At 36.1% G+C, this 14,284-nt stretch overlaps 1 protein-coding gene across 1 annotated transcript in view; it reads left to right on the top strand.

The window, feature by feature from the left end:
- LOC100959238 (contactin-associated protein-like 3) overlaps positions 1 to 14,284 on the top strand; it is a 204,117-nt gene that overhangs the window by 176,241 nt on the left and 13,592 nt on the right. The window contains exons 15-19 of the mRNA XM_003795034.1: positions 567 to 694; positions 4,432 to 4,602; positions 5,229 to 5,447; positions 7,994 to 8,233; positions 13,735 to 13,959. Coding sequence (XP_003795082.1) covers positions 567 to 694; positions 4,432 to 4,602; positions 5,229 to 5,447; positions 7,994 to 8,233; positions 13,735 to 13,959 — 983 coding nt within the window. The remainder of the gene's footprint in view (positions 1 to 566; positions 695 to 4,431; positions 4,603 to 5,228; positions 5,448 to 7,993; positions 8,234 to 13,734; positions 13,960 to 14,284) is intronic.

Here is a 14,284-nt window from a genome sequence, read left to right as displayed (position 1 = left end):
CTTCCAAAATGACCATCCTTCTGATTTTGCCCCTTTCTCCTCCCTGGTCATTTACATCAGGAATTGGCAAATAGGGCAAGAGTTGGGAAACTATTGCTTGTTGGTCAAATCCAGCCCAATGGCCTGTTTTTATATGGCCCATGAGCTAAGAATGGTTTTTTTTTTTTTTTTACATTTTTAAATGGTTGAAAAAATGAAGAATATTTCTTGACATATACAACTTGTATGAAAATCAAATTTCAGTGTCCATAAACTTTCATTACAACATGCCCACACCTGTTGTCTGTGCTGTTTTCACATGCCAGAGGTAGAGTTAAGTAGTAACTACAAGAAGCTGTGAGGCCTGTGAACCCCAAATCCCTTACTATATGGCTTTGTACAGATAAAGCTCACCAAACCTCGATTTAGATTCATCATAGTCTCTGTTCTCTCAAAATATTGAAAATGTTTTTAAGTGTTCATTTAGGTCTTTTAGTGTTGATTTCAAATCACAATAAGGGAACATAACTAATTTTGTCAGCATGTTAATCAGGATAATTTTAAGAGTTTTGGTTGTTGTCTTTTAGGACCAGTGACACAATAGTCCTTTCCCAAAAGGAGCACCTGCCGGTCACTCAGATTGTGATGACAGACACAAGCCAACTGAATTCAGAAGCAGCTTATAGCCTGGGGCCACTGCTCTGCCAGGGGGACAGTAAGTGGCAAGAAGAAAGCTTTCTTTTCATAACATCTTTTGATTATAAAAGAGTAGATGAATGTTCTTGTTTTAGCCAGAGAGAAAATTGGTGGCAGTTCTGGGACCAGGATGGATAACAGAAAAGCGCATGTATTATGAAAACACTGTCTGTACTGAAGATCAATATTTCCTTAATGAAGAATTAGTGAATTATAATTCATTATAAAGAATGAGTTATCTTTGTTTTAACTTGTTACTTAGTTGGCTGGATTTATTGTCCATTTATTGTATTTCTTCTAGAACAGTCATTAAGTGAAGTATTTCCTCAGTTTGTGAAATGCTCAAGGATATTTATTCATTAGCCCTTTTTCAGACAACTGTAGTAGACCTTTGCACATATATTTCATCATTATATGGTACTGAGTGTTGTATTAATCTTTTTTACTGCAGTGTTTTCATTCATGATTGGATTCCATGATCAAGTTTTTCCTCACCCACCCAGGGTTTATGGGCACTACATTCCCAGAATTCTTTCAAGTCTGCAAGGATCTGCCCTAGTACATGAAAACAGCAACTTAGCCAATATAAAAATCTTATTTCACTGAGAAAAGCTTTGATACTGTCTTTTTTCACACTAGCATTTGTTTCTGTTGCTGTGGAGAAGTCTGAGACTAAATCTATTTTGATTTACTTCTCTGCCTCTGTATGTGGAGGATACTGCCAAGAGAGATAGTCCAGTGTGGACCCTGAGCATCCCTGCAAGTTCTTGCAGGTGTGCCAGATTGCATGGTGTCTCCAGAATCAAGTGGTTTCTGTGAACAGTTATACAGGCAAATAGAGAGTATATAGTGTCTCTGCCAATGACACTCACTCCCAAGAGAGTAGGGGGACTGGTTTGTTTGCTACTTGCTCCTGGACACTTATCAGATGGGCTCCTCATCTGAGATGCAAACCTACTGTGTGCATCGCTTTGTTTTGAGATTTGGAGATAAAGGAAACTGTTGCAAATATTCTAATGCTCTTGCTGCTTGCTGTGCTGTAGCAAAGTTCCTTGACATTGACCCAGAAAGATATTTTCTATCACCATCCATGAAAGTAGCAGGCTAAATTGTTAGCTTGCAAGTAGGGTGAAATCTCAGACTCTTTTGCAGTTTTTGACAAACGTGCTATCCTTCAATTTCAAAGTTTATCCAGAATATGCCTCAGGGTTCATTATGCTGTGTTAATTTTTCCTAAAATAAAGCATGCTTATTTGACCTAAATATTCTGATATCAATTCTCCTTTAAGAAAAATAGTCTTAATGTTTTTTCATGGAGAGAGGTCTTACGAAAAGCCCAGGCTAGAGTGCCATGGCATCATTGTAGTTCACTGCAGCCTCTCACACTCCTGGGCTTATTATGATGCTTTAAATACATTTTTTGTTTCATTTGTTGGTTTTTCTGCATCTGGAACTTTGTGTTGACCTGTCGTCCTTCACCCTCTGTATGTTTTCTGGTTTTCTCCAATCGCTTTAGTCTCATCCTTCTCTGCATTCAATGTGATTATCATAAGTTTTTCAGTCATTAGATAGTAGCTGCATTAATTCCATGCCTGGATGTTTCTTATTTAGCTCTTATTTCAGCAATGATTTTGTTTGGATCTCTATTTTTCCTTAAAAATCTCTTTTAATGTATTTGCAAATTAGCTGATCCTTTAGCTCTAGTTTTACTGAATTAGTATTGTATTATTCCTACACTGTGAAACTTTTACAAGGATTTTTCTTCCCTTGGGTTGTGTTTTTTGGATCCTTTTTTCCACATTTGTCTGCTATGATCTACTTTCATGTTTTTCTTTCCTCCCATTCAGTCTACCTTCTGTATACTTCTTCCTTCTCACTTTCCTTCCCTCCTTCCTTCCTTTTCTCCCTTTACAATGTGTTTGTGTAAGTTGCTATGCTTCCTTATCTCGTTACAGTTCAGACATTTAATTTATTTATACAGAATATAGTTGAACTCTTCTTGACATCTGTCTCTTCACTATTAGATGTGTATTTCTATCCCTTCTGAACTGTAATCACAGGACTAGAGTCTGTCACTCTATCAGCTTTTGTTCATAATTTAAGATCTTGAGTTGGTGAGAGAGGGGTCTGTTAAGTTGTATCTGGCTTACTAACTGTCTCTGTACTGTTTTATCTTCAATAATTATTTAAAAGGCCTTGCATCAGTTGTCATATCACAACATGGAGAGCACATCCTATACTCATGTTAGGGTATCTATAGGCTTCAGGTTTTTTCCACAATTCAGCATTAGCCCCTAAAAATTTGGAGCATCTCCCCAAATGCTCTCATCATCCTCAACTGCTTTGTATTTGTTGATTCCCCAGGGTGAAAATATAAGGTGAAACTGGATAATCTTGTGAAAAAAAAGTAAAAATAAGCTCAAAAAATAATGGGAACTTATTAAAAAGACATGAGAGACAGCTGAAAGGGGCCTCTATTGACCACATTTGGGACAATTTAGGCATCAAAATAAGTTACATATTATAAACCACTGAATAGAATGGAAATCCAGGAGCGACATAAATTTAAATAAACAAATAAAAAGAAAGTCAAGAGAAAAGCTCTTATTACAGAGGAGTGCCAACCAATTAATGTAGAAGGGACAACAGAACTTAGAAAATTGCCACTGGAAGCCATAATAATAATAATACTTCAATCAAGAACTATCAATAAATTATAAAACCAGTGGATGACAGTTTTAAAAAAGTGGGTAAGGATGTTTCCATAGCCTTGACAAAACATAGATGAATTACAAAGAGAAAAATAGTACCTTCATATTGGAGAAACTTGACAAATACCACTTCATGAGGGAATCAAAGAAAATACAAGTAATGGGGCTCATCAACACTGCCTCCTGCTGGTGTAATAGACGGAGAAGAACACAGAACCACCTCGGTGGGAATTTTGACAAAAAAAAAATAGCATGAATCTAATCATGAGTATGTCAGACAGATCCAAATTGAAGAACATCCAACTGAAAAATGCTGTAAAGAAAAAAAAGTCATAAAAAAGACCAGAACAGACTGACCCATAGTTCCAAAATGGACACTAAGGAGACAAATTTCACTATTGGAGAAATACATGCAACAGGTTCTGGAATAGAAGGAAAATCATAGTTTATTGTTCTTGTTTGTTTTGGCTGTGGTGGAAATTATTAGGACAGTTTTCTTTGCTTGGGAGAAAGACAGAAAACCAAGTTCTGTGCTCTGTTTTCTAGAGTCATATCCAAACCACTTGGATGCTCATGGATAGCTCAAATTTAACATGTCTCAAACTCAGCTGCTTCTCAAACTTGCTTCTTCAGAATTATTCCCCATTCCAGTTAGACCGAAAACCCTGGAGTCAACTCGGATCCCCCTTCCTCTCACATCCCACATCCAATTCATCACTTAATGTTGTTGCCTCTAATTTCCAAAGGATTCTGAGCCCCCAACTGTCTCAGCACCTCCTTTGCACTGCTGGTGTCATCTCATAAGTGGCCTCATTGCCTTTGCTTTGCTGCCTTGGCCTTTCTCAACACCGAATTCTGATCCTCCAGATAATCTCCATTTGGGGGTCGATGTCATGACTACATGACATGAATGTTCAGGACTCCCAGGAAAGCATTATACATATGATTAATGTATGTAGCAGTAAGAATCCTGTAAGTGTAAAATGTAAATGTTATTTTTTTTCATGACTTTTTTTTCCTTTTGTCTTTTTCTTTTTGTAAACAGAGTCATTTTGGAATTCAGCCTCCTTCAATACAGAGACTTCATACCTTCATTTCCCTACTTTCCATGGAGAACTCACTGCTGATTTCAGTTTCTTTTTTAAGACCACAGTTTCCTCTGGAGTGTTCCTGGAGAATCTGGGGATCACAGACTTTATCAGGATCGAGCTGCGTGGTGAGTCGCCCACATTTTTCAGTAATGGGATCACTATTATTATCAACAAATGCTTTAATGGAACAAAACTTTAAAGTATTCCCTTTCTTACTTTATAATTGTGTTTTATCAAGTACTAAGATTCTATGATTTTAATCATTTTTGTTTTTAAGAGAAATAAAACTATGAGGCATGAAACATGTAATAATTCATTAAAATGTCATGTCTTCTCTCAAATATAGCTGAGTACAGTTGGAGCTGGACACCAAACACATCCAATCATTTCCTGAGTTACTATTGGACCAAATGTATTGCTTTTCAAGTGCCCAAAGCTTAATTTATTATTGTCAAAATTTAAATTTAATGTTTTAAAATCAGATGAGGCTTTGGGCCATTTTAAAATAAAATTCCTTAAGTGTCTAAGACAAATAGTATTTGGTGTTCCAGCAATGGGTACATATCTCTATTACTGAGGACTTAGCAAGATTGAGGAGTGAACGGTAAAGATAAATATGTTAAAATCAGTTTTGCTTTGGTTTTATTCTTCCCCTCAACTCAGAGTAACATTTTTCTGTATCAATGTCATTGTTCCCTTTTATAATGAACATTGAATTAACTTGAGCAGTGTTTATATATAATATTTCCAGCTCCCACTGAAGTAACCTTTTCCTTTGATGTGGGGAATGGGCCTTGCGAGGTTACGGTGCAGTCACCCACTCCCTTTAATGACAATCGGTGGCACCAGGTGAGGGCAGAAAGGAACGTTAAAGGAGCATCTCTTCAAGTTGACCGGCTCCCTCAAAAGATACAACATGCACCTGTAGATGGGCACATCCGTTTACAGCTCAACAGCCAGCTCTTCATTGGTGAGTGCTGTTGGTTTATAATTGAACTTGATGTGGGGGTAGACATGGGCCAAGAGAAAATCAGAACTATAAAGTATAATGGCAACAATTGCAAACAACTGCTATGATTGGCACTATTTATTAATAGCCTAGTAGGTTCCAGGAAGTTGCTGTGTATTTCTCATTTAATAACTCATTATGTTGGTATTATTGTCACATATTTATAGATGAAATAAACAAGCATCAGAGGGTAGATTAAGCAACTAGCAAGAGAGGTCTAAGTGTATGACAGCTTATCCCCAAGCATGCACCATTCATATTACAAAGGATTGGCATCTGTGACATTTGTGACAGCTAAATTTTTATCAACCCTATTAGTGTGATAAAATTTCTAATTATCCATTCCTTCAGTTTCACCTCTCAGTGGAGTTATAATTAGGACAGAAGTCATCCAGTGTCCGCTAAGAGCAAGCACAGGAGACCTGGTCAGCAGAAGCAGTGGAGTGTGTCTTCTTGAACAAGGTTTCCAGGAGCCCCAGTCCGCCCTCCTTCCTGCCTCACTCTCCTCACATGCCTTTGGTTATAACCAGGGCCATTGCTCTGGGTCATGGAAGTCTGTCCTTTAGTTTGCTTATTTACTGTCTTATTTAACTTTTCAAAATACTCTATTCTAATTTAGGAGCCAAGCACAATCCAATTAAAAACTGAAATAAATCACAAATTATCACATTGCCTACTTTACAGGAGGATACATACAACTTCTGGATACTGAATACTGCACAAATCTCTGTGTGTGTGTGTGTGTGTGTGTGTGTGTGCGCGCGCGCGCGCGCGCATGTGTGGAGAGAGGTGTATACTGTGTATACCATGGCTCCCTAAAACCTAGTTCAAGCATTGTTAGTTCTTATATTAGGGTGAATGAGGCCACTTCAAAGGACTTGAAGCCATCAAACTACCTGAAAAGAGGAACACACCGATGAATCAAATTAAGGAATTTAATTTTCTTACTTTTAATCCTGGGGATTATTTAATAGAATGCCTAGGAACAAAGTTAGCATAAAAATTCAGCTAGAACAAAAATTCACACTGTGATAAGATTTATAAAACTGGATGTATCACTTGCTTCAGAATTACCCTTAAAGCTGGCTGAAAATTCAGATTTGGAGCTGGATGTGGAGGATCATGCTTGTAGTCCAGCATTTTTGGAGGCTGAAGCCAGAAGACTGCTTGAGGCTAGAAGTTAAGACCAGTTTGACCACCTTGGGCAACATAGCTAGACCCTGTCTCTGAAAGAAAAATAGGAAATGTTAGCCAAGTGTGAACCCATAGTACCAGCTGCTCAGGAGGCTGAGGTGGGAGCCCATAAGTTCGAGGTTGCACTGAGCTATGATTACATTCCTATACTCCAGCCTGGGTGACAGAGTGAGACCCTATCTCTAAAAAAAATAATAATAAAATGCAGATTTGGGGCCACTCTCATGGGCCCACCAAATCAGAATCTCTGGATGGAAACTCAAGAATCTGCATTTTCCACAAAGCCAGGTAATTTTATATTCCAGACATGGAGAATAATTGCCTTCATAATGGTGTTTGTCCATACACAAGTTTAAACCTCTCTAAATAGTTTCCTGAGAAATCAAGTTGGACATGATGAAATATAAATGTATCATATTAAGTTAATATTTACTTCTGCACCCTAGAGAGGAGCAGATGGAGTAAGGGACAGCTTAGATGAGACCCTGCAAGATGGTTTTACCTCTCCTAACTTCCCTTTCTTTGCTTCTCAATCTCTTCTCACACTTTGAGGGTTAATCAAAATAAGGAATTTACGTATATTCTTATTATCAGAAAAATGTTCAAAGTTCATGCCTAACCATTTGACTGCACATGATTGCTCAGAAACTAAAGCAAAATGACATTGATGTGGTTTATATTTTGTCTATGTAAAGAAACTAAAGTGAAAATCTTTCTTAACTGTAGTTAAACATTTTTATTTTTATTTATTTATTTATTTTTTAGAAGAGGAAAGGCTTTATTTCAGCTGGCAGAGTGTCTGCTCAGAATTCAAAATGGCTGTGCTCCTGGACTGGCTTAGTCTCTTTCTTTTTATTCCCAGTCACAATGTTCTAGCCCATGAGAACCTTTCTTTCTTTCTTTTTTTTTTTAAATGATAGCTGTGTACATTAATGCAATCATGGGGTACAGTGTGGTGTTTTCATATAAAATTTGAAATATTTTCATCAAACTGGTTAACATAGCCTTTATATCATTTTCTTAGTTATTGTGTTAAGACGTTTATATTCTACTCTTAGAAATATTCACTTTTTAAATTGAATATTTGCCAAACTCACTATGCTTAAAAGTTATATTATTAGTTTGTTCAATGTCATTCAAACTTTCATGATATCTGGTAACTATTTATATATTCAAAATTTTCTATGTTTACAATTTTTTTTGGACAAATTGCAAATTTTGCCACTGTCCTTAAGGCCTGAGTTTGACATGGACATAAAATCCTGAATAAAATACCAAGGAACACATTTCTATTTGCAGTGTTTCCCTTGTAGGGGGAACGGCCACCAGACAGAGAGGCTTTCTGGGCTGTATTCGATCCCTGCAGCTGAATGGGATTGCCCTGGATCTGGAAGAAAGAGCCACAATGACGCCAGGAGTGGAGCCAGGGTGTGCAGGACACTGCAGCAGCTATGGACACTTATGTCACAATGGAGGGAGATGCAGAGAGAAACACAGAGGGATCACGTGTGATTGTGCCTTCTCTGCATATGATGGGCCATTCTGCTCAGATGGTAAGTGTGCCGAGGGAGCAGGTAATAAGAAAATGTGGGTAACTTGAAGAATATGAGAAACACCCTGGCATTTGACTTTATAAAGAAAGGATAAAATTGAGTATTTGTAAGAAAATCATTTATATTCTAAATTCTTCTACTAAATATTGAATGGGCATGATGGTTTTTGAAAACCCAAGGCTATCTAAGTCTTCTCTGGAGTTCTTATTTGGCAGATCTCTGTGTTGCCTCCTGTTTTCTATCCAATGCAAATCCTCTTAAAGTGATTTGGTTTTCAAAAACTCTCTTCTTGGGTTGTTCTGATTTTATGATCATTAAAGCATCATTGTTATTTCATATTTGTTTGTTTATTTAATTTTCTTAGAGATGGGGGTCTCACTACATTGCCCAGGCTGGACTCAAACTCCTGGTCTCAAGCAGTCCTTCTGCTCATTGTTATTCATCACAATGACTTGAATTGATGCAAAAGGCACCTTCATAAGTCTTCTGTTAGGCTTCTGGAATGAATTATAACTTAATTTGTATCTGTGATAACAGATAATAGTTCTGATATAAATAAGTGCCCTCTTCATATCTGAAGGTGGGTGACCATTTATACATGAGCACAAATACTGATTTCTAAATTATCCCCAGTCCAGTCCACATCTCCTAAGTGTAATTTAAATGTTACTTTGTAACCTAAACTTATATTAGACATAGACATTGCCTTGTAGGTGAATGAAATGGCCCTCCAGTGGCTATAGATTAAATTAGATAAGATTACTTAATCTAATAAGAATGATCTGGAGTTTCAGTGAATTCCTTATATTTTATGGAAATAGAAAGTAGTATTCCAAGACAATAATCACCTCTTAACATCTTCCTTTTATTTGTATTTGGGTTCTGTGTGTTTATGTGTGTATATATGCATGACTAAATACATTTTTGGAGTTAATCTTAAAATTAAAATGTCAACCTTTTATAAAATGTTTTAGGAGAAGCTAAGAAGCTTTTCATCTCTCAGAACACTGTAGACATCACTTTGGATTAGCTTTGATTTTCTGGTAAACAATAAATCTGAGAAAGATCTTCCACATAAGAGCAAATTGCTAGATTTTGATTTTGAAGAAGGGTTTGTCCTCAAATCATCACCTATGTAAGGAGGTCTGTTTATTCTTTCTACAAGGAGGTAAACTCTAAATTAAAAAACTTAGTACTCTGAAGACAATTCCAGAATGGCCATGTAAGGGAGCTCTGTAAACCCTATCCCATGTCAAACACATATAACTGATAAAAATTATTATTAAAAAGCACATCAAATGAAGAAACATTTATTAGTCTTTGTAATAACATTAAGAGTTTGAGACATTAAGCCAAGACCCACTCCCTGCTCCTCCTTAATCCCAGCACAGCAGGATGGAGATTCTACTTTATGGGAGTATAGCCAAGTAGCCAGAGGTCTCCTTTCGCCCCTTTCACTCCAGAAATACTGCTTTACCTCAAGATTGGGTGCCAGAATTTCTCCTCACCCCCAGCTTTTTGTGGTCATTCTATCCAGACAGAAGCCGGTGAGAAGTCTGAGGTTTCCTTCCTACACCAAGTCTTCATTTCCAGGACAGAAGTCTGGAGGTGTGACAGCTTGAGAATACTAGGTCTCCATTGCCCTCACTCTAGCTTATTTACAGTAAAGGAGGAAAGAGAGGCAAGGCAAGAGGCTGCCATACCCACTCCGTGCCCTACTTGTAAGCAAAACTTTCACTCCAAAGAAGCAGGCCAGTCTCCCTGCTCACAGCTACAGAACAGTGAGGCAGAGGTTTGTTGATGGAGTAGAGGCAGGACATGAAAACACAGAGCTCTGTAGCCCTCTCCACAAGAACTGAAGCCATTTGAAACAGTCTGGATAAACTCAAGCCTACTGTTGCTTTTGAAAACAGTGAAGAGTCTGTTGTAAGCAATTAAAAGGAGGTTAATAGCTCTAAGAGAGCAATAAGCTAAATCATAGGCAAGCTAGAAATTCGGCAGAAAAAAGAACAGGAAATGAGACAACTAGAAGATTCCTTCTAGAGTCTGAACAAGTTTTAAAGGCTGGAATCAAGACTAACCCTGCAAAGGATCCTGAATTTAATCAGATCAGACTATGGAGCAATTTGTGCTCTGGAGCATTACTGAATACAGTAGTGCAAACAGTAGACTGTAAGTGGAAGCTAATAACTAGTTGTATTACCAGTAGAGGCAGATGAGTTAACGTAAACAAAAGATAAAGAAACAAAGAGATCCTTGTGAAAACAAGTGACTATGCACAGGATACACTCTATGATGGGTGACATCAGAGGCTACACACTTCAGGGGAAATAGATTTCATTGACATAGTCCATCCAAATCACCAAGCTAATGAAAAATCAACAGCAGCAGCCCTGGGGAGACTCTATATTCAGAAGTTTTATAGTATATTATCTATAATGCCAAATTTTCAACCAAAATAAAAAATCATGGGACATGCAAGAAAATAGGAGAATGCAATCCATACATGGGGAGGAGGGGGAACAAGCAAGAGAAACTCTGAGCAATTTTCAGGTACCATACTTAACAGGCAAAAATTCCAAAGCTGCTGTTACAAATATGTCTAAATAACTAAAAGTAAACAGATTCTACGGGTAAGATGTTTGTGTCCCACTCCAAATTCATATGTTGAATCCCTGATCACCAACATGGTGGACTATAGATGTAAAAATCAAGAAGCACTGGTAAAGATAAGTTTGCAGATAATTATAAGAGAAAGTACATGGCATATCTCTTATCCTTTCTGTGCTTAACTGATTTAAAAGCAATTGTGTAAAACTACAAAAGAATATATATATATACACACACACATATGTATATATACATATATATATAATATTTGTGTTGTAGGACTTACAGAAATGCAATATATTTAAAAATAACAGGACAAGGGGGACAGATAGAAGCAGAACTATACTGAAGTATGACACCAGATGGTAACATAAATCTTAGGAATCAAGAAACAAGCTAGAAATGGTAAATAAGAGAGTTAATATCACAAAGCCTATAAATACATACTTGCTCTTTTTTCATTTCTCAGATTTTTAAAAAGACATCAAATTATGTAAAATCATAATTATAACAATATAACAATGCATGTTGGCTTTGGTATGTATAATAGCTCAAAAAGATACCAAGGAAATAGAGCTTTATTGAAGTAACTTTTCTATATTTCACTTATTTTAAGTCTGTGTGAACCCAAAGCAGATTCCACTAAGATATATATTACAACCCCTAGAGCAATCACTAAAGAAAACAAAAAATTATGGTGAAGCATATTAAAAGGATTATATACCAAAACCTAGTAGGATTTAGTATAGGATTTCAAGGGTGGTTTAACATGTGCTCATCAGTCAATATGTTATAAAAAAATTTTAGGATAAGAAGAAAAATACATGATTATCTTAATTGTTGCTGAAAAACGTAGCAAATTTCATGAGTTTAAAAAAGCACTCAGTAAAGCAGAAATTGAAGGGAACTTCTTCAGTATGATAAAGGCCATATATGAAAACCTATAGCTAGCATAATATTTAATGGTAAAGTCTTCTTTCCTAAGTCAGGAATGTAACAAGCATGCCACTGGAAGTTCTAATCAGAGCAATAAAGCAAATGATTTGAAAGTCCAGATATATACCCTCACATGTATGGCCAATGGATTTCACAAGAGTCCCAAAACAATGCAATGGGGGAAAATAAAGTCTCTGGGACAACTGGATATCCACATGCATGTGTAAAGACATTGGGCCTCTTGACACATACACAAAAATGTATTCCAAATCTATTACAAACTTTGATGTAATATGTAAAACTATAAAACTCTTAAAACATGAGAGAAAAAAAGAATAGACGTCATCAAAATTAAAAACTTTTTTTTTTTGAGATACAGTCTATGTCACACTAGGCAGACATCACAACTCATAGCAATCTCAAACTCTTGGATTTGAGAGATCCTCTTATCTTCACTTCCCAAGTAGCTGGGACTACAGGCACCTGCCAACAGTCTCATTGTTGCTTAGGCTAGTCTCCAAGCAATCCACCTGCCTCAGCCTCCCAAAGTGCAAGGTTCACAGATGTGAGCCACCACACCTGCCTCAAAATTAAAAACTTGTCATTCAAAGGGCTCACTTTCAAGAAAATGTAAAGATAACCCAAAGAATGGAAGGGAAGAAAATATTTAAAACTCATATATCTTGGAAGGGTCTAGTATTCAAGTTATTTGAAGAGCTCTTATAACTGAATAATAAAAAGACAGCCCAATTAAATAATAGTCAAGTAGATCTGTTTTCAGCAAATATATACAAATGGCCAATAAACACATGAAAAGATGCTTGGTAACTTTAGCTAGTAGAGAAATTCAAGTCAAAGTTATGATGAAATACTGCTTCACTAGGTTAGCTACAATTGAAAAGAAAGACAGTAACAAATGTTGGTGAAGAGATGAGGATATTGAAACTCAAATAATTGCTATTGGAAATGTAAAATGATACAGCTATTTTGGAAAACATTTTGGTAGTTCCTCAAAATGTTAAAGATGGCGTTATTGTAACAGTGAACAATTTTACTCCTGAGTACATATACCAAAAAGAAATGAAAAAATATGTATCCACACAAAAGTTTACTTGTGAACATTGATAGCAGTTTTAATCATAACAGCCCCAAAGTAGAAACAACCCAAATGTTTATCAGCTAATGAATAGATTAATAAAATGTGGCATATCCATGCAATGAAATATTATTTATCAATAAAAAATACTCATACATGCCACAACATGGTTGAACCTTGAAAATACTATACTAAATGACAGAAGCCACAGAAGACCACATGTTGTATAATCCCACTGATAAGAAATTCCCCAAATAGGAGCCTCTATAGAGATAAAAAATAGATTAGTAGTTTCCTAGCCTGAGATGTTGGAGAGGAACAGAGAGGGACTGCTAATGGATATGAAATGACATTTTTTGGAGAGGCAAAAAGGTGGGGAATGGTGAAAATAATCTAAGGTTGCATAATCTGTGAATATACTAAAAGGCATTGAATTTTATACTGTAATTGACTGTATTATATGGCATAGAGATTATATCTTAATAAGGATGTTTTAAAAATTAATATTTGGGGGGCAAAATGGAACCCAAGGATGAGAGTGGTTACCTTTAAATTATACATTTATACTGGAGAATTAATTATAATATAAATCCAAGGTGAAGCTAATTTGAAGAATTAAATGAAATCTCTATTAAATTTTATTCAATTCCAGTTTGTGAATATATTGGGAGTTGTTACTTTTTTCTTCACACTTTATTTTTCAAAACACTTTAAAAAATGAAAATAATTAAAGTAAGGAAGCATTTCACTATTTTATCTGCAAGCGTATTTAATGGTTGGATTCATTCTCTAAATATACTTAGAATAAAACCCTTGGACTTAGATTTCGTTAACTTAACAAATATATTTGTTGTTCCAGAGATTTCTGCATATTTTGAAACTGGCTCTTCAATGACCTATAATTTCCAAGAGCATTACGTCTTGAGTGAAAACTCCAGCTCCCTTGCTTCTTCATTACATAGGGATGTAACCTTGACTAGAGAAATGATCACACTGAGCTTCCGAACAACACGAACTCCGAGCTTATTGCTGTATGTGAGCTCTTTCTATGAGGAATACCTTTCAGTTATCCTCGCCAACAATGGTGAATATCTTTTGTGTAAAGAAAAAAAAATCCTGAATTAGGAAAAAGAAATTGGGACTGTAATGACAGGTCTTTTCATCATTCAGACTGTAAGGAAAGAAAATTGCCTGCCCTCCACATCTTGTGCTTTTTCAGTACAATTCATAATGGTTATCATAACAGCTAGCATTTCAAGATTAAATTAAGATGCTTTTCTCCCATTACAAATTTGATAATTTTACAGATTTGGTATGACATTACATATCTTATTATTGATCGTATGTCTTTATTACTGCAAGATGATCAAGTTGTAATGATTTGAAATAAGATATCTGGATGTGTGACA

This window comes from Otolemur garnettii, unplaced genomic scaffold (genome assembly GCF_000181295.1).
Source record: "Otolemur garnettii isolate 467f Iridium unplaced genomic scaffold, OtoGar3 scaffold00088, whole genome shotgun sequence".
NCBI lineage: Eukaryota > Metazoa > Chordata > Mammalia > Primates > Galagidae > Otolemur > Otolemur garnettii.
The sequence above is the reverse complement of the archived record's forward strand: the minus strand, read 5'-3'. Positions and strand labels throughout refer to the sequence as shown.